General features: G+C 43.6%; 1 protein-coding gene across 1 annotated transcript in view; it reads left to right on the top strand.

Moving 5' to 3' along the window:
- Positions 1-22,418, top strand: part of LOC144752600 (guanylate cyclase 2G-like) — a 518,353-nt gene that overhangs the window by 470,178 nt on the left and 25,757 nt on the right. The window contains exon 17 of the mRNA XM_078640483.1: positions 18,245-18,385. Within this exon, the coding sequence (XP_078496609.1) occupies positions 18,245-18,385 (141 nt within the window). The remainder of the gene's footprint in view (positions 1-18,244; positions 18,386-22,418) is intronic.

Raw genomic sequence — 22,418 nt, 5'->3', positions numbered from 1 at the left:
GGTTTCTGAGTGTCAAACATGCAATGAAAAAAGCAGAGGTAAACTTACCAATGCATTTGGAGGACATTACCTCACCTCACCGGGCACCAGCATGTATCTAAGAGGCCCCGCTCTGTAAAGAAATTAATACTCAGAGCAGATCATATTGAAAAACAACATCGTCAGACATGATTTGTGACTGACGGGGAATGCCTGTGCTTGGAAGAAATCCTATTCACAAGCACTCGTACATATTAGTCAAACACAGTGCAAAATTCACCCTGCCAAAGTAGCATGAGTCAAAAAAAGGGGGGTCTATAGACCAAGATTAGGTCTCTCTTAAGCGTACAGATAATGCCCATAAGTCCAAGCTGTTTTAGGCTGTCTGTAACACACGTTTAAAACAAGCATTGTTTGGTTGCTGCAAAATAACTGTAGCCGCACAGCGCTCTTAGCCTAGACATTTGGCTATTCTCACTGACGGACAGCTATGAAAAAAATAATGTTTGAAAAAACGATTTTAGAGTTTTATTAAGCCCTTTATATTATTTTCCACTAGCAAGAAGGCGAAAAAACAAAAGAGGGGCATAGGTACTACATAGTAGTACGAAAGCGGGAAAAGTTCGCAAATATTATTGTCCCCAGTTTAACAAACAACATGTAGGAGAAAGAGGCAGCTATCTCTTACCTCTCCGTCGGTACCTCGGTCCGGAACACCGCTAGAGTGGAGGTGCGGTTTCCGTATCGGGTCCCTGAATATATACGTCATGCTTAGATGTGATCGGACATGGGCGCGTGTTCACCACGTCACCACGAACTACAGATTTACCACTATCCCACTGGGAAAGCGAGTTCTCAAGGTGCCCGAGTCTTTCCTTCTTCTTTGTAATAGATTATAAATATCGAAAAACATCTACAGTGTTATTCCAAAATACATTGACAGAAAGAAACTGTAACGTGATAGACCGTCAATAATAAAGAAAGCTACCTTGAAGTCGGCATATGCTCGGAACACAAGGGTCGGGTGACCACCAGTATAGCCATTGCAAATGGTATAACCGCGCACAGCTGATGGAAAATGGAGTTTATTATCCGTTTATTTACACTATTGACACAACCTGTCCCACTTTGGTACTGCCAGACGCTTACCTAAATGGCAAGTTGGTGGGACAGAGCGTAATGGAACGCTTGTGGGAACCGTGGTTCATAAACTTATGGTCCGGGGACATCTGGTATGACTCTCTCGAGTATAATAAACTGATTAATACATGATGTCAGACACACAGTCTCAAGAAGGATTTCCGTAAGGATTTCAATTATTCTCAATATGAAGGCCCTTATTGAAAAGCGCAGACAAGCCACCATTACTGATGCTGGGCGCTGTAATTAACAAATAAGTCAATAGTTGTTTATCCCATACCAGCACATCTCTTCCATATTTTAACAGATGATAAGTTGTTATCTTTTGGAAAGAGACACTCATGGTATCGCATCATTCAGACCCTGTGTGTCGCTAGATAATCTGAACACCCACTTTTGTTCTTTCAGGAACAGGAAATTAGCCGAGTCTGAAACATGTGGAGGGATGTACGGTTTTTCCAACACCGTCCAGTAGAAATCTTCTGCTTGGTGATTCTTCTCAACAAAATGTCTTGTGAGTCTTGTCATTTTTTTTTGCACCTGAAAGTACTTTTGTGTTCCTGCATCCGGAGCTTGACTTTTCTTGTCGTCATCCCGACATACTTAAGATTACAGGGACAAATTTTACTGAGAAAAAACACTCATACCGAGAAACAAAGAACAGAAAAACCAGCAAAGAAACCTGTAACTGGTTAATGGTGTCCCATCAACACACGTGTTGTGTCCAGTGTCATCATCTGGGCTACCAACATACTATACTCTGCCTGCCCTCCAGCAATGAGGACAAGTCACAGCAGATGTATAGTTGTAGCCATGGAGTCTTTTTAGACCCCAGTTTGGCTGAAACATGTTGACCATTTGAGTATTATTATTATAAACCATTTTATAGCGCGCTCCGCTACTGGGGAGTATCCTGGCGCGGGAAAGAGAAAAGCAGACAGCAGAACATAGGAAGGAGTCTTAGGTTACACTTTTAAACAGATGTGTTTTCAAATGTTTTTTGAATGCAGCTACTGTAGGTGTGGAGCGCAGATGAAAAGGAAGCGCATTCCAGGCGCGAGCCACAACCACCGAGATCGACTGGCCGCCAAGTCTGGCACGTTTAAAGCGGGGAAGGGACAGTTTAAACAGAGTGGAGGATCTCAAGGTGCGTGCAGGGACATAGCTAGTAAATCTTTTTCTCAAATACTGGGGGCCTTGATTATGGGTAGCACGAAACGCTAAAACCAAAGATTTAAACAGGATGCGCTGTGCAACCGGGAGCCAGTGGAGTGTGCGCATCTCAGCGCGAACGCTCTTCCATCTAGGAATATTAAATACTAGACGGACAGCCGCGTTCTGGATAATTTGCAGGCGTTTTACCAGGTAAGAGGGGATTCCACTGAACAATGCATTTGCGTAGTCCAATCTGGCCAGTATGAGCGCTCGAGCAACAGACTCCCTGGCCTCTCTTGGGAGCAGGGGAAAAAATTTGCGGAGCATTTTTAAAGTCGCAAAGCAGGTGCCAGTACGTTTTTTAATGTGGTGTTCAAATCTTAAATCCTCTCCGAACCAGATGCCGAGATTTTTGGCGGGTCTCCCCATCTCTTTCGGGCCTGGAATGTCAGGAGGCCATAAAGTGCTCATGAACGAGGGGGGAAAGGAGCCATAAAAAAGAACTTCAGATTTGTCCTCATTGCATTTCAACTGGGCCTTCGTTAGCCAGCGAAATACAGAGGACAAACACCGATGGACTATAGATGTATCAAGGTTATCATCTGGCCAGGTGAACAGCAGTTGGGTATCATCTGCATACCCTATGATCTTAGCCCCGAACTGTTCCGCTAGATAAACCAGGGGGGTAATGTAAACATTGAACAGTAAGGGGCTAAGAGTGGATCCTTGCGGGACACCTGTAAGCAGAGGTTTGGGCTCGGAGGCATGGGGAGGCAGCCAGACCTGCTGAGTCCTATCAGAAAGGAAGGAGGACAGCCAGTCTAACACAACCCCTCCAATGCCTATATCAGCCAGCCGGCCAAGAAGAAGCTCATGAGGGACGGTATCGAACGCGGCAGAGAGGTCCAATAGGATTAGGACCGCTCTGCCACCTCCGTCTAAACAGTCCCGAATGGCCTCGCTCATCTCCAACAGGGCTGTCTCGGTGCTGTAAGCAGCCCTAAAGCCCGATTGGGCAGGGTGGAGGGCGTTGGAGGTTTCAACAAAGCTCTCTAATTGTCGAAATGCCACCTTCTCACAGATCTTCGTGAGTGCCGGTAGAAGGGAAATGGGTCGATAATTCCCAGGGGCCGTCCAGTCCAGTCCTGGTTTCTTTAGGAGCGGCAGAAGCTTAGCCTGTTTCCAAACAGGAGGAACCTCGCCCGTAGCCAGAGAGAGGTTCACTATCTGCGTGATCTCAGTGCAGACTATTTCTGCTACCTCCGAGAGCACCCGGGCTGGACACGGATCGGCTGGAGAGCCAGATTTCAGGGACTGGATTAGAGGGAGAGTAGTATCCTCCGCAATTTGCTCAAAGTTCATGAACTGCTGTTCAGAACTAGGGCATATGAAGGGACACGTGCTCGCTGTTAGGCAATCGGTGGAAAGAGCTGCTGCGAGGTCTTGCTGGATCCTCGTTATTTTGGTAATAAAAAAGGAGGACAGCTCCTCGCACCATTGCATCGAGGATGGGTGGGAAACGGCCTCAGCGACGGGTGCCACAAAGCTTTTAACAATGGCAAAGATCTCTCTGCTACTGTTGTCTGCCTTGGCGATGCGCCCAGCATAGTAGTTCCCTTTAGCACCCTTGATGGCTGTGTAGTAATTTTTTTGGGCGAGCCGTAAAGTAGATTTAGCCTCAGGGCTATAATCACGCCTCCACGCTCGTTCAAGCTTTTTACACCCCAGTTTTAGTTCCCTCAATTCTGGGGAAAACCAAGGTTGGGAAGGGGAACGTCTAGATCTGGTCAGCGTGGTCTGCTTAGTGGAGGCGGTAGCCGCCTGCTGTAACCACACATTAAATTCACAGACCGCATCGACCAGAGGCAATTTAGATTTTGGGCGAGTATTAGCCAGAGCCTGTCTAAACGCAGGTAGATTGATCTTTTGGGAGTGGCAAATAGATGGCGGGGGAGAGAGCTCCGCGATCTCCCATTTAAATCTGACCAAATCATGGTCGGACCAGGTCGTATTTTCAACAGCCACAGACTGAATGGGGAAATTAGAGCATACCAGGTCAAGCAGATGGCCACCCGAATGCGTCGGGGCAGTCACCCATTGCTTGAGCTGAGCGAGCTCCAGAATTTCACCAAGCCTGTGGGCATCGGGGGAGTCAGGAACATCCATATGAATATTTAAGTCCCCAACCAATAGGAACCTAGGAAAACCTAGGGCCCGTGGGACCAAATATTCTTCTAAGGAGTCCAAAAAGCGAGTAGCCAGACCCGGGGGTCTGTAGATCAGAGAACCTCCTAAGGTAAAATGGGGAGAGGTTTTGATGGAGAAGTGGAGAACCTCACCCCCTGCATCCGCAATCGGAGGCTCAGAAGCAAAGCTCCACTCCTCCTTGAAAACAACCGCTAGTCCGCCCCCTCTACCCAGGGGTCGGTCCACTCTAGCGATCTTAAACCCCCTGGGGACAGCAAGTTCTACGCTAGGTGCGGAGGTGCTGGTCATCCATGTCTCCGTAAGGAGTAGTGATATACTTTAACTACTCTTGTATTACCATTTTTGCACCGTTTTTATCTAGAAAGACATATTTGAGACAACAGTTTAGGATTAAATATTACTGTCTCTGATGCCTAGTCCTTTTTAAATCACCCTTTTTCCTTTTCCACTGCACCTTTTATACTCTTCTTAGTTACTCTTCTGACAAGTAACTTTGTAACAAAGGTACAACTATACATCTGCTGTGACTTGTCCTCATGCTAGAGGGCAGGCAGAGTATAGTATGTTGGTAGCCCAGATGATGACACTGGGCACAACACATGTGTTGATGGGACACCATTAACCAGTTACAGGTTTCTTTGCTGGTTTTTCTGTTCTTTGTTTCTCGGTATGAGTGTTTTTTCTCAGTAACATTTGTTCCTGAATTGATCACCAGAGCTACAGCTCCGAGACCTTGTGATCAGGTTTGTCTATTCAATTTGGACATTCCTCTTAGGTAGACTATTTTGGATTCCTTTTTTTGTATTGATATTAATGAATGGGGGATTGAGTCCAGTAGTTTATAAATTTTCCCTCAGGCCCCTTCCCCTACTGTGTTCTTTATTTTTTATATATACCCTTGTGTGGAGTTTCCTTTGTGGTGGGCCTTGGGTGTTGTTGCTGGGTGCTCGCGCAAATGCTTTACACATCGCCTTTGAGATAAGCCTGACTGCTCATGCCAAGCTACCAAGGGGGTGAGCAGTGGTTATCTTGGCGGGTAACTTCCTTGCCCTGACTAGAGTGGTGGTTTTTGCCTGGCGTTGGCGCAAGCCTCAGCCAGCCAGAAATTCCCATTTCTAACAATAACAAATTCCTATGTAAATGCAAATATGTGCATTTACAACTGTGCCATGTGACAGACATACATGCCCGTAGGGCATGTATGTGTGCCACATGGCACACAAGCACTAATCAGGGGTGCAACAGGGTGTCAAAGTGACACCCTGCCACCCTTGACTATTTCCCAATTAGTCCAGGCCCATAGGGATGAATGGCAATTACCGAATCGGTGGTAATTACCAAATCTTACCGATTCGGTAAAAAATACTGAATTATTACCTACATCTAATTTACCGATTCTAAAATACCGAATCGGTAATATTCGGTATTTTAGAATCGGTAACAAAGATTTACCTACATCTGGCCCCTAGAGTCCTGAATATATCGTATATTGTTGAATATTACTCATAAGATTTGAAGTAATTCATTTGCAATCCCGGGAAACCTGCCTGCCTCCGGGAATTTCTCTCCACAGGGAAGACTGTAATTTTCCTAGTTTTAAATAAAGTGTTGCTGATTCAAGTTTGGTTGGACAAGAACACCCAGTCAAACTCTCAATGGGAGCTAAGAGGGAAGATCGGACCGGGTCGCCCTCCACTCAAATATAGAACAACAAAAAAGACCCGTCCAGCGGGCAACAACATGTGTCAGCTACTAAAGGAAATAGAACAGTCTGTATGTACTGATACCCATTCCCCGCCCCTATACTTTCTGAGGGGACGAATCACTGCACAGCGCCCTAGTTTAAAACGCGCCCACTTTCCATTGGCAGAAACACAGAACAATCACAGACTGTCTAACCCACCGGGGTCAATACCAGAAATCCACCTCAATAGTGTTGGACCAAAATCTGTTTAGAAAAAATGTGCGAGAACCAAGTGACACCTCACGGAAACACCACCAACGGGGTAACTGGTATGTAATTTCCAGACAAGCCCCTGTCTCATCATCGGTCGTCACCTGATTCTCAATGAAAATAGAAAGGGAGTGTCCAAAACAAACAACCAAAATGTGTGACAAACAGTGGAAAGCAGAAGCGTCTGCTAGTGACAAACACACAACATAAATAAGTGCATAAAACACAGCAACCAGTTCCCTTGTCCAACTTTATTCATAGGGAAAAGACTGTATGCTGTACATCTAAAAAGGCTGGTAGCTATTCATGCATACCATTACCTAATGCCAGTGCCGACATGTTTCACTGCCACAGCAATTTTGGCAGTTTCATCAGGGCTGCACTCTATGCTGCCACTCCACTCTGGGACACTTGTTCTGTATTAACTGCCAAGGAAAAACAGGCGCGACCAAAGTTAAAAGCAAGTAAACACTTAAATGGAGAGATCATAAACGTGATGCCATAAGTAATCCTTGTTTACCCAGAGTCAGCCAAGTTGATCATACTGGCTGCTCCGGGGTTGAAAGGGGTGCGGGAGTACTCCAAACGTGAGTTCTCTCTAACACTTCACTTGTAGCATTCTGCCAGTATACAAAAATAAGATTCACAAAGGTAAAAAACATTTCCAGCCTATATTGATGATTCAAAAGCTAACCGGACAGTTTTATGTCCATTATATGTCAGGTACAATGAACAAATAAAGTTTTAAAGTGTCAGGGACATTGCCAGCTTGTATCAAGAATTCAGAGGATAAACGGGCTGTGTTGCGCCCATTGCATGACACACATTCTTACATCCTGTGTGGCACTAATCCCCATTAGTGCAACTGTAGATTAAGCATATCGAACAACAGCACACAGGCACACTCGGCGTATTGATGTATCTAAAAGATGCCCTCATAGCGTAAAGCCCTCGAGGTAGCCTCAATTCGTCGGGTATATGACCTCAGGGAAGGGCATACCAATGTCACAGCGCTATACTTATGGCATCAGTTGCCAGCACAACGCTTGACCGGCACATCATGTACTGCAATCATACACACTCTATGAAAGACCAGAACCTCACCCAGTCACATAAGCGGCAGTCGAGTCTGAAAAACAACCCAATCCGTCTACCACGATACATCTCACCGTGTTATCGCCACCATGACGCTTCACCTCCTTCACACCGTGTCGGCTGCGGAAACGCTGTAAAAAACAACCGACACGGCCTCCTCCCCCTGATCTCAATCACGTGATGTTGTAGCGAGAGTGGCGGCCCTCTTGGAAGAGTCCGTAGTAGTGGGAGCTCATGCCGATTAGGGGAAAAAAACGGGGCAGATGTCAATTACCCCTTCCATGCACTCATCAACTCACATCATAAACCCCAATAAGTACACTAGGTCATGATTCTTTGGTGGTTACATGCACATAATGCAGTCCCCTCGTTGCGGTGCTAGAAATGGCGGCCATCTTGGACTAGTCAAATTGTGATTTGCTCTCTATGTGACCCAGAATGTTCGAACATAGGAACCAGAATAACCTGAAGCACCAACCTTAATCATCCAAACAATGCCACCCAATGAGGTATAGCCATTCAGTGTTACTCCATACCAATACTGCCTATATAGTAAATGAGCTTCTCTTTTAGAAAAAGAGCATTAGTTGTGTACAGTGCTTTTATACTAACCAAGCTAGATGTATGTGGTTACCGAAAGACTAGATATTAATTGACAGCCTAACCCTATCGGCTGTGCACACTGTGTACAGTCTGAAGCCCCAGCAGAGAAAGCAAACCGCAGTGGGAACCATTGCAGTGGACTCATAGTTTAATTCTGTTCCATTCAATAATTTCATTGAGACCACGTTGGTCTGTTTTTTCATTATAAATCCAACGTGCTTCCTTTGATAACAAAATGTTTTCTATATTCTGAGGTGTCCCTTTCACTTTTTCCAACACTGTCCAGGTGAAAGTGTGTTTCTCTTTGAAACAGTGTTGTACCAATTTTGTTGTTAATTTGCCCGCCCTTATGGTGCTAAGATGTTCCTTCACTCTAATTTTGATTTTCCGGTTGAATCATCAATATAGGCTGGAAATGTTTTTAACCTTTGTGAATCTTATTTTTGTATACTGGCAGAATGCTACAAGAGAAGTGTTAGAGAGAACTCACGTTTGGAGTACTCCCGCACCCCTTTCAACGCCGGAGCAGCCGGTATGATCAACTTGGCTGACTCTGGGTAAACAAGGATTACTTATGGCATCACGTTTATGGTCTCTCCATTTAAGTGCTTTTAACTTTGGTCGCGCCTGTTTTTCCTTGGCAGTTAATACAGAACAAGTGTCCAAGAGTGGAGTGGCAGCATAGAGTGCAGCCCTGATGAAACTGCCAAAATTGCTATGGCAGTGAAACATGTCGGCACTGGCATTAGGTAATGGTATGCATGAATAGCTACCAGCCTTTTTAGATGTACAGCATACAGTCTTTTCCCTATGAATAAAGTTGGACAAGGGAACTGGTTGCTGTGTTTTATGCACTTATTTATGTTGTGTGTTTGTCACTAGCAGACGCTTCTGCTTTCCACTGTTTGTCACACATTTTGGTTGTTTGTTTTGGACACTCCCTTTCTATTTTCATTGAGAATCAGGTGACGACCGATGATGAGACAGGGGCTTGTCTGGAAATTACATACCAGTTACCCCGTTGGTGGTGTTTCCGTGAGGTGTCACTTGGTTCTCGCACATTTTTTCTAAACAGATTTTGGTCCAACACTATTGAGGTGGATTTCTGGTATTGACCCCGGTGGGTTAGACAGTCTGTGATTGTTCTGTGTTTCTGCCAATGGAAAGTGGGCGCGTTTTAAACTAGGGCGCTGTGCAGTGATTCGTCCCCTCAGAAAGTATAGGGGCGGGGAATGGGTATCAGTACATACAGACTGTTCTATTTCCTTTAGTAGCTGACACATGTTGTTGCCCGCTGGACGGGTCGTTTTTGCTGGACAAGAATACCACCAAGTTATGGTTGTGCTCCAGCCGTCCCACCAAATTCTATATGTGAGCCACAGTTTTACCAGCTGAAAGTGAGTTTAAGGGAATATTTGGGATTATAATGGATGACCTAACAGACCACTATCTCAGTGACGGAAACTTTGCCTTTGGTCCCCCAGACCACCTACCATGCTAAGAAAGCCCCATTCACCTGGCAGGAACCATTGTGCCAAGCAGGCAGCTATGGACCTAAACTAAATACATACTTTGCATTCCACACAGGCATGGTTATATAACATTCCTAAATTGAATAACAAGAATGTTTTACAAACCCCCCTATGCAATTGACATTGAAGAATGGAAATGAAACAAATAAGTCAGCAAAAAAAAATTCAAATGAACACAGCATGAAATTTAAGGCATATAAGGACATGGCTGACAAAGGATCCCTTAAATCAAATGTCCCGTCAGACAGTTATTGGCTTATCTACCTACAAAGCATATGGAATCTCAGTCACGCACCCCAATCCCATATGGCATGCCCTGCCAGTTTCCATAAGGCACTATTTGAGATATTACCACCAAAGAGGGCTTGTGCAACTTCTGTGACTTCCCCAAATACTGGAATGGTGTCTTGCTACCCACAAAATCAGTAAGCAGAGTAAGTAAAACAGCACACATTTCCCAAATGAACAGAACGTACCATTACATGAGCCTTTTGTCTCACAGAGGCTCCAGCTAGGCAGTACATTGAGAGCACATAGGTGAGTTATTTGCAATCTCTCATCTGATTGATCTTTTTACATTGTCTGAGAGTCTGCTGGAGTTAGCAAAAACAAAGCAATGCTGCATTGGTGAAGCCCCTTTGGCACCACAATAAGGATCAGGAATCGATGATTGAAGTTTAGTAGTTTTATTAGCAATTAATAAACAGTCCAGTACATATGCATGTCAAGAGAATATTCAAAATATACAGGATTACAGCTGGCAAGCTGGAATACCACAATAGGTTCAGCCTGAGTAAGATAAGATATAAAATAATCACAGCCACAGTAATACAGAAACTGAGAATTAGAAATAGGTGTCCCTTAAAGTAACTTGTTACTACTACCACCAGATGTATTAGCATAGCCATTCTCCCATCACACTAATTGCACCCTGTATAGAAATTTGTGAGGGGGGCTGTGGAAATATACAGGACCAGAGAGCATTGCTTGGACCACCAAGAACTGACACTGTGGCTGAGGTCCTGGTTGGGCCTAGTGTTCAGAGGCAATCCAACCTTCTCATTGTGTTCAGGTACTTCACTTTGGAGATTCATTTCTCGATGAAGAAGGGGGTCAGGAACTTACCCACTAGCAGAGTAGGCAATACCTGTTTGTTTGCTATCTCCTTTCAAGGGAAATTATCCTTGACGATCGGATGGGCCCAATTTCGTCCCTAACTCCTAGAGCTTGAACCCATCATACTCCTGAGGCATATCATGTTATATTGTCTTCAATGCCTCCAAATGTTCATGTTGATCTACCAGCACCATATCCATGGCCACTACATAGTTCTTCATTGTCTGCATACTGTTTATGCCTTCCTACATGTCAAGGTTCATTTTTATCTCTGTTCCGCTGTGCCATTTGCAGTGCTCACTGATCCTACTCCATCTCCTGCTGACCGTCCACGATACACTGTGGACATGAAATGGCATTATCATTAACATCATGCCCCCCTTTGTCCTGCCTCACCCACTGTTCTGCTAAAGCATGCCTTCCAGCCTTCATTCTCTGTGTACCCATCTGTGTGCTGCTGTTCCTTGGCCTCTGACTGCACAAAATCCCCCCCAACACTGTGACCTCTACCGATATGGCAGTGGTGTTGGTGCATTTCTCGGCAGCTTCCAGCGACTCAATGTCAGGTAAATGCTATTGCTTATCTCTTGCATCTATATTTTCTCATCCAAAGCTGTGACTATAACTCCCTCTTATCAGCTCTTATCAATAAGGGATGTGTATGCTGATCAATATTGTTCGGTGTAATCCTATCATTTGGTGATATCATAACTGCTGGTGCATTGGACCTGAAGTTGAGCTTCACTACTGTCTCACGACATGCGGTTAAACTATGGAGATGGAAATATAATAAATAAAATGGTATTAGATAAGTGGGCAGAGATGTAAATGGCCAGTGCTGGTGGTAGAATACTGCAAGTGCCAAGGGCACTCTTTCAGTCCTGCTCAAAGCTTGGTACATGTTAAGATACAATGTAAGTTATGGAACATGATCAAAACTCGTTTATGTCCATCCAGATCATTGAGGTGAACAACGTTATTGTGTCACTGTATGTCACAGTTCTTGGAGGCATTTGCATTTCTCACAGTCCTTCAATCGACTGTTCATAGCACAGCTGCATTCAGATACAGTAGCATCTTGGCCTTTGGGTTGCTGTCCTTAATTGGGCATCACTATAGGTGTCCTATATTACATTTTGCAGGCGTCAATTGTAGTCGCTCAGGCCAGCAAATGTAATACATTTTGTACTGCAGTGGCTTTAAAATGCTCATTGTGCTTTCCTGTTTGTGTGGCATGTCCTTCTGCTTAGGCCATGTCATTGGCAGCTTTTATTGGTGCCTAAGACAAGCTCATCAAGAAGAAGGTTTGGTGATGATCATATGTATGAGTTTAGATTGAATCAATCAAGGTTCCTAACCGTACCCCAACCTTCAGTTATAATAGAGAGAGGACTGCACCAATAATCTAGTCTGCAGTAACTGAAAGAGGCCTACAAAACCCCTATCCACTGAAACAGAAAGAGGACTGCTCACTTCTACAACCTTGGCGGCCATCTTGAAGTGACACTAACTGACGACATGAACCTTCAAAAACCAAGACAAGCTGCTGTCCCCCCTCATGCACCACTATCCTAACATCTATGTCCACATTGGCCTGTCCTCAAGCAGTTATAACAGAGAGAGGACAGCACTAACCCAGTCTGCAACTATAGAAAGAGGCCTGCAAAAACCCCTATCTACTGGATCAGAAAGAGGACTGCTCACCTCTCTAACCCTGGCGGCCATCTTGAAATGTCACCAACTGTCGGCATCAACTTACTAAAACCAAGACAAGCCGCTATCCACCCCTCAAGCACTACTATCTTAACAATTAAGCCCTCATTGACTGCCGCTCACTGTTCCAGCTCTTCACGAGTGCAACCACCCCAAGCCAACATGATGAGCCCCGGTCTAACTGCCTCTGGGACAACCGCTTACACCCTGGTCTACCCCTCTAACCTCTCTAAAATCGCTACAAAAGCCTTCAAACACTGCACCCTGAAAAACCATCCGGAGACACTGATCTCGGACCTACGTTACTGTGCGGACATAGGCACCATCACTAATGACCTTGTTTTCTACTCCAGAAGAATCCCCGCTTGGCGCAATGCCTTCTTAACACTCCTCAATGTACGCTCATCCAGGAACATTCCATATGGCACTAAGCTCACCACAGCGCCATCATCAACCCTTCAAGCTGTCCTCACTATCTCCCTCTACAAAAGCGGCATTGTACTGATCCAAGCCTCAACTAAAAACCTGGACAAATTCTCAGACCTTTTTACCATGCTCCGAAACCACGTGCATGGCACTGGGACGCCGACCAACACCTGGCCTGACCCCTCTCCAACCACCCTGCCCAATCTAGAACACCTTAGACCCCTAACTACTCCCACCAACTTCCTTGACGCCTTGGACCAGAGACCTGTGATTCCACCCCTCCAGGCTCCCCTCTTGAAATCCTCAGATCCCTTCACAGCTCACCTTAACCCCACCAGGCCTCCTTCAACCACCCGAGCGAAATAAACCCTGAACCCTTGGTCTCCTCCCTCCACGATCCCCACTCAGTCTCTATGACCATTACATCATCAGCATCTCTCGCTGTGGCAGATCAAGTCCACCCTTGCCCACCAACCCCCTTCTCCTCAGCGACTCCTCCTGTAGCAGGTCACGCCAGCCCCACCAACACTCAAGCCACCCCTCCCAAGACTCCTAACATAGCCCTCCCTGGCCCTTCTAACCCCTCCCCCCCAGCGACTCCTGCTATTGCTGGTCATGCCAGCCCCGCTAACGCGCAAGCCACCCCTTCCATAACGTCTAGCACAGCACACCCTTTCCCACCAACCCCCCTCCGCAGCTATCCACTCTCTACACTCCAGAGCCTCCAAAATAATTCAGAGCCTCCACTCCTCCATCCTCGATCTAACTAACCTCCTCCACCTCGCCGAACTCTCTTGCACAAACCTCATACCTCAACTGTCACTCGCCCCAATCCCAGAGCTCCCCACACGCCCCCTACCGACATCCTTGAGACATCTTCGCCCCTGCAAGCACTCCAGCTACCTATCCGAAGAGGAAACCCCTGACCTCGCCCTCTCCTACAACCTTTCCCCCTTCCCAACAAATTCACAAGACTTCACTGAAAATGAAATCTTGTTTTTTCTCAAAGACCACAACGCAGCCACTACCTCTCTACCATGTCTACCTGACGCTAGTGCCGCAAACCCCATCTGCACAGTCGCTATTAACCCATACAGATCAGCCCCCCGCTGCAATAGAAGGATGATCGTTAGCAACCTTGCACCCGTACCCCTGTTGGTCCCGACCCCCGCTACCACCCGTCTCCCTGCTCTGAAGGGGCTCTTAATCAACTGCCGCTCCGCAGTAAAGCATGCGGCCGATATCGCTGCTCTCATCCTGGAGTGGAAAAACGATGGATTTGGGCCCAGATCTTTGGACTGGGGTGAATGTGTGACATTGATCCACATTCTGTCCATCACTGTTGTGTTTGCACTCATCCTGAACAACAACACAGACTTAGCCATTCTAACAGAATCATGGCTCAACGACGCATCATCCCCATGCCTCGACCTCTTAATCCCCCCAACTTCAACATTGCCAGGCTAGACAGACCACATAACAAGAAAGGTGGCGGAATCGCCTGCATCCATCGCTCCAACCTCCTTGTCACAGAACTTTTAAAGGATACCACTGATGCCTGCAAATGTCTAGCCCTCTCAGTCTGCATTAGCACCACCCTCCTATGTAACCTACACATATTTTACCACCCCCAGGCAATAACGAATCCTTCACGGACTACATCATGGAAGTTATCACAGCTAAGAACTCCCCCAACACCAAAGACATTTTCCTCGGTGACTTCAATCTGCACTGGAACTACCTTAAGGACCCCCATGTCAACGCCATGAAAGACCTCATGACCGATCTTGCCCTGACCCTAGCTTGCCCTCTCCCAACACACTTGAAAGGGGCCACTCTAGACTGGACCATCTCCATGGAGACTACCATCAAGCTCATATCGATTGACCCCTGCGACTGGTCAGACCACCATGCTATCACCTTCCTGCTACCTGGCACATGCAGGTCAAGGACACCTCAACCGGTGCTCCCTAAACGCTGGGCCAGAGATACCAAAAACCTTGACCTTAACGAACTTGAGACTCGCTGCAAATCCGACCTCCCCCTCCCCACCACATCACCTCAGTCAGTGACCTTAACGATCACTACACTGTTACTATGTTGAATATCCTGGATGACCTAGCCCCTATTAAACTAAAAGAACTCAAGTCAAAGATAGAAACCCATGGTTCACTGGTTCCCTCAACGACGAGAGGAGAACCCTCCGACAAACCGAAAGAATCTGGAGACAGCACCCTTCGGCTGACCACCTAAAACGTCTTCGCCAGGCCAGAAATACTTACAACAAAAATATCGTCAACTCAAAAAAAGAGTTTTTCAGAGCGGAATTAGGAAATGCCCAGAACAGACCACGCAAACTACGATGAAGACGCTGTCGCAAAAATCCTTTCCACCCTGAACCCTAATAACCATTTCAACGACCCGCTCCCTCAAACTGTCTCGCGGCCGTTGCAAAAACCATCATTTCTAGCTGGACTACGATAATCAACTACTCTCTCTGGCAGGAATCTTTTCCGGCCTCACTGAAAGCGGGCCAAGTCCTCCTCATTCTGAAAAAACCATCATTGGACCCAGCCTCCCCAGACAACTTTAGACCAATGTCCAACATTCCTCTCTTGGCCAAAGTGTTGGAAAAGTGTGTACATTTACAGCTAACTCACCTCATCAACAACTTCCATCTACTCGACGACTGCCAATCCGGCTCCCGACCAGGACACAGCACTGAAACCACCATGCTCCACATTGTCGATGACGCTCTTCAAGCCCTTGACCAAGACAAAACCTGTCTCCTAATCCTCCTCGATCTATCCTCGGCCTTGGACACGGTCAACCATGAGATGCTACTCGAACGCCTCAAACTGAGGATGGGATTAGATGGCATAGTCCTCGACTGGTTCAGTTCCTACCTTCAAAACCGGTCTCAGAGATTCCTTATCAATGGCAATTTGTCCGCTCCCTCCGTGGTCACGGTGGGAGTCCCTCAAGGATCAACGTTGTCCCCCACCCTCTTCAATCTCTACTTAGAACCCCTTACCGAAGTCCTTCGCACTGCAAACATCTCCTTCCATATGTACGCTGATGACACCCAGATCTATATAAAAATCTCCTCTCTGGAGGAGATCCTCACCTTGAATGAAGCCCTGAAAGTGACCGTCAGATGGCTCTCCTCCAACCAACTCAAACTCAATGCTAAGAAAACCGAGTTCCTTTTAATATCCCCACCCAAGAGCAACCCTGAGATCCAGTCTTGGATTAAAGCCATCACAGCCTTAAACTGTACCCCAACCATTGTGGACTCGGCCAAATCTTTAGGAATTACCCTGGATTACAACCTGAACATGCGAGACCACATCAACGCAATGGCCAAATCTGCCAGATTCCACCTCAGCTATCTATGGAAACTGAAACCCTTCCTTGACGTTCCTGACCTAAAACTAGCAGTCCACCCACTAGTTATCTCTAGACTAGAATATGGCTACGCAACCCTCTCCGGCTTACCCAAGACCTCGCTGGCTCCATTAAAAGCATGCCTCAACGCAGCCGCTAGACTACTTACAGGCTCCAGGAAATTTGATCATATCACTCCTCACCTGAAAGCCTTGAAATGGCTTCCCTTCGAGGCCAGGATCCACCTCAAGCTGGCATGCATCACGCACAAGGCCCTTCACACTAACTCCCCTGCGTACCTTGCACAGAAGCTTGTGATATCCGGAGGAAGTAGAAACCTACGGTCGACCAATGCCCTCCTCCTCCGGCCTGCACGCTTCAGGAAAATAAAAACCCACAAACGGGCCTTCACCGGGACTGCACCAAGAATATGGAACTCCCTCCCTCCTGATATCAGAAGAATCCCTTCCCTGGCATGCTTAAAAAAAGAGGCGAAATCCTTTCTCATGGGTAAATTCCTGGGATAATCCCGCTCCACAGCCACCGGAAAGACTATTTCTGCGACTGTACAGGACGCATGTTGATATCCTGCATATATGTATGACTCTGTCTTGATGTACAACTTTCCCCTATCCCTAATGTACTATACTTGTGTGATATCCTGCCTTCCTTTCGACCCCATGACCCTCTCTGATGTACTTTTTCTCCTACGATGACCCGCCTCTGTATTACCCAATGAATATGTAAAGCGCTCTGATACCCTCACGGGTCAAGTTCGCGCTCTATAAAACCTTAAAATAAAATAAAATAAAATAAAATAGATGTGAGCTCTTCTGTGGTCACGTGCTCAGCTCCAGTGGCCTTCCTTGGTAGGCATGATTCCATGCATGGAGATGAAGCATATGAGTGTTTAGATGGTATCAGATTGCCGATTGTGATAACTAGTATTTTCTTTTGGAATAGAACATCTCCTATGTGATGGTGCTGAGCCTTGAAGTGGGTGAGGTGTGTGGTTATAGTTGTTTTCAAGAGCATAGCTTTGCAGTCCACGGGTCAGTATGGAGATATTAGAATGAATTGTGGTTCAAAACACAGTACACATTCTATGTATTGCTGTGATGTGTAGTTGATGGTTGCAGATTTGACTTTGCTGGTCCACTTGCTTATTACCTCCAACGTGTGTGTGTCTGGTGTAGTTATTGCGTCTCCTCCCTGCATGTTCTTGTGTTTCACACATGCCAGGGGTGATGAGTAAAGGAGGGTTTCAATCAAATTTTTCATATATATTTCTGGTAATTTGTTTGTAGTGACGATGTGAGTGGCATGTTGTCTTCAATGTATCCTGGCTTTCAGTGCTGATCTGGTTTGTTGGAGGCTGCTAGTAGATGACACAAGGTTTTGGAAGCTTTTTGGTCATATGTGCATGTCAGCATAGTATATTTGGGTACAGATTCAATCTGAGGGGTTGACTTTGGCATTAAACCTTTGTTTTTCTTAGCGCATATATGTTTATTTGCCTCTGCATTTTTTTATGCACAATTTGTTATTTATTGTTGTTGCTTTCTGGATTAATGTGGTCACGTTGGTGCAACAGTGCTTGTGTCTGGTGCATTGTGATGGTCTTGCCCTTAGCTGTTGTATCCTGAGGGGTGTTATTCACTGTCCCGGTCCATGATTGCAGGAATTTTGGTCGAATGATTTTAACATTGATTTACTCTGCAGAGACTGTTATTCAGCTCTTCTCTCAGTTTTTCCATTTGGTATAGGACATCTTTGCAATTGACGGATGGTCTCTGATGCATTATTTCTATTTGCTCATTCAGAGCCGTATTATTTACCCCGTTAGCCTATTTAATGTACCATTATGATACATTGCATATTACATTAGTCATGTCAGTCCAATATTTTGTAATTCTGTCACTAATCTCTTCGCTAGTCATGTCAGTATTTTGGACAACTTGGTGAACAAGCTGGAAAAGTATGCTAATCATTTGGAGGAGGTAGTGGAAGACAGGACTACACAACTAGTAGCAGAGAAAAAAAAGACAGATAAACTCCTATCAACAATGCTTCCAAGGTAAGAGAGGTGTTTATATTCATTATGCAATTTCCCACTTGCATCAGAAGAAAAGGCAGTCTGCTCCTAGCAGCCATGATACCATTCTACATGAAATAAAATTGTTTATAAACATTATGTAATGTTCCATGTATATTGGGTTAGGGGTAGCGTAGGAATTGGTACTGTCCCATTGTCTTCACACTTCCAGCAACGTAAGTGTGGTCCAGCCAATCACAAAACTGTCCAATGATACTCTGCCAATTCCAGCGAGAAAAGATGATCACTTTCCTTATTGTGTTTAGATGAACTCGGTCACCATCAAACACATCTAAGGGAACATTGTAATTTCTGTCAACTGGACCTTCTAATCTACATATTGCAAACTCTTCCGCATTTTGAGGTTCGTAATGGAAATAGTTTGATGCGTGTACTTAAGGAGTGAAGATCTTCTGAAAGTATGGTCTTAATGTCAGAGCGTCTTTGGATTTCTTCACTGCTCTGCATTCTGCCATTATTTTTGAACTTCCACACTACCTCTCACCTTTCTAAAATCTTTACTATTGTCATCCCTGTATATTTATCTGTTTTTTTCTGTAATACCCCTAGTACAACTTTAAACTACTTCAGAGTGCCATGACTTACATTGACGTGTGCTGACGTGTGAAGGGTTAGTATGTTCAATGGTTTTGGATAGCACACATAAGTTTGGATCCATGATCGGCATGGTTGGTGAGGGTAACAGTGGAGTAGTTAAGATGTAGGTGTGTATAGTTTGATGTCCTTTGTACAAAGCTAGTCTAGATCTTCTGTTCCAGTTGGTTGCTGTGTCTAAGGGTCTGATGTTTTTCAACAAATACTGTGTGTTTGTTTACTGTAATCCCCACTTCTATCCACTCCTTTGTTTCCTTACTCTTCAGCATTTTACATCTCCTTCCATTTTACATGACCTTGCAATATCAGTAGACAATGCAAATTTACCTGTTGGCACCACATCGAACAATATGTAGGGGTCCACTTGACTGATATCAAAACAAGTGAACGCCTTATATGAAGAAATGAGACTACAGTTTTGTGTTTGAGCCATTGTTTATGCATGGTAACAGCAGTCATTCAAACACAGTTTTAGCATATCATACGAGGTAATTCCTTTCAGCGATTAAGTAAGAGTTCAGCGGAAGGAGCACAGACATTGTAACAGTTTTGACTCTCTCTGAGACAGTCAGCACCTTTCATAGTATGGAGAGACGATGAAGAGTTCTGTCACACAGCATCCCAAACCACTTAGAGAAGTAATCCAGCCACTAAAGGTTGTTGGAGAGAATACCATTATTAAGAAGTCAAGTTTCAGACCCGGCAATATCATAGGTCAGTATTCTCATTCCACACTACTGTCTTAAGGCCTTTGGTCTAAAAAGTAAGAAAACATTCCCTTTGTATACATGAATTTCAAGCAGTCAAGGCTTTCACTAGCTGGTGGTGTAGGTTGGGATCCAGGTACAGTGTGACAATGAACTCAGTGTCTGTCAGCAATTCAAAGGTCAGACACGAATGTTCAAAAATAATATCAGGACTTGTGTCAACCTTCCCCTAGTTCCCAAAACAGCCACAGCACAAGCTCAATGTTACGATAACTCAGCAAGTTTGGCCAGGGCTCTAGAATGTGCACCCAATCACTGACCTTACTCACGTAGAGCAAATTGAAATACACTGAACATGGTTCTGATTGGAAAAAGTGTGCTTGCTAGGAAACAGCAAAATGAGAGGTGTGCAAACTGTACCATAATCTCAGGACCCCTATTGCCCAGTGGATGGAAACTTAGCACATTTCAAAGGACCAGTCAAGTGCCTCATTGTTCCATTTCGCAATGCCAAAAGTCGGTTTTACTGATAGAATATCGATGACAAAAACATTGATGTCAAAAATATCAAGAAAGAAATATAGAACACAAAAATATCCACTCCCATACCTACACAGGTAAGTCCAAAAACATTGAATCGAAAATATTGATGTAAATAATATAGATGCAAAAAATATCGACTTAAATATATATAAAATAAAATAGTATACATATTAAATATATTAAATAACTATATTAATTTTAACAAAATACATTATATTTAATATATATTTTAACAAAATATAGCAAATTAGTTTAATTAAAGTAAAACAAATAAACACACAAACATAATAATTTATACATTTATATATTTACTTTAAAATAATTATTTAACTTTTATCTTTAATTTATTTTAAAACTTTAAAATTATATAAAAATAAAATATATGTGTATCAATATTTTAAAATGCTAAAAAAATCTACAATATTTAAACTTAAATTTCCCAATACAATCAGTGCAACAGTAGGGAAAGTGTTGGATAGAAAAGGAATTAAATGTACTATTCCAACGCCAGTGAATGCAAAGGAAGGGAAGGTGTTGGACAGCGGAGGGGTAAAACTTACTATTCCAACTCCATAGAGAGCAACAGTAGGGAAAGTATTGGATAGCGGAGGAGTACAAATTACTGTTCCCACTCAAAAGAGTGCAACAGTAGGGAAAGTGTTGGTTAGCGGAGGGGTAAAAATTACTCTTCCCACTCCAAACAGAGTAACAGTAGGGAAAGTGTTGGATAGCGGAGGGGTAACAATTACTATTCCCAATCCAGTGAGAGCAATAGTAGAGAAAGTGTCGGATAGCAGAGGGAAAAAACTAATATTCCCACTCCAGTGAATGCAACAGTAGGAAAAGTGTTGGATAGCGGAGAGGTATAAATCACTGTTCCCACTCCAGTGAGTGCAACAGAGGGGAGAGTGTTGGATAGCGGAGGGGTAAAAATTACTATTCTTATTCCAGTGAGCGCAACAGTAGAAAAGTATGGGATAGCGGAGGGGAAAAAATTGAATAGGGGAGAGGTAAAAATTACTATTACCACTCTAATGAGTTCAACAGTAGGGAAAGTGCTGGATAGCGAGGAGACAAAAATGTGTATTCAAACTCAAACACTAACAACAAAAATAAAAAAACATTAAAAACGAATTAAAAACATAAAAAATAAACAATATTTAGAGATGAAAAATCGAATATGTTAAATATATAACAATTTTAAATATTATAATGTTAATCACATATAAAAAACTACAAATGATATATAATATAAAATAATAAATACATTTATAAAATAAAATCTGTTTAAACTAGAAAATATTTATTGTGTTTCCGTCAACATTTCTAATAAATTGTTTCCCAAAATTGACATAATTAATAATGAATTTAAAAAATATAAATAACTAAAAAAACTAATAAACATGAATTGACTACAGACACATTACACTATGATATGCACAGCACACACCTAAATTAAAATCTAAAATAATAAAACATAATTAAAACTTATTAATAAATTAAAAACCATTACTATTAATAATAATAAAGTAATTAAAATGTATTTAATACCCACCCTTTACCCCCTTTAAAAGTAAAAACAGCAGACAACAAATTAACAATTACCCTAAATGCATATCAAAATATTAACATTAATTAACAACTATATACTAATTAATTCAATACAAATTACTTCCCACCTTTACTCATATAAACACGAAAACAAACACCTAAAATGTGCTACACAATTACCATAATTAATTACCAATTAATGAATCACAATTCATTAACATCCAATTATTAACTCAATTAAAAATAAATTACTTCCCAGCCTTAACACCTATAAAAACCACAACACAATCCTAACATTATTTACACATTTACCATAATTATATACCAATTAATTAATTAAAATTAATTGACAAAAAAATCTTAATTCATCAATTACAAAATTACTTTTCACCCTGAACAACTATAAACACCACAACACACACCTAACAGTAGTTACACAATTAGCATAATTAATTAATTAAAATGTATTAACAATTACTAATTCATCAATTACATAATTACTTTTCACCCTTAACACCTATGAACACCACACCACACACCTAAAATGTATTACACAATTACCACAGTTAATCACCAATTAATTCATTTAAATGGATTAA

Source organism: Lissotriton helveticus, chromosome 5_1 (genome assembly GCF_964261635.1).
Source record: "Lissotriton helveticus chromosome 5_1, aLisHel1.1, whole genome shotgun sequence".
Classification (NCBI taxonomy): Eukaryota; Metazoa; Chordata; class Amphibia; order Caudata; family Salamandridae; genus Lissotriton; species Lissotriton helveticus.
Note: the sequence above shows the minus strand (reverse complement) of the source record. Positions and strands in the feature narration are given on the sequence as shown.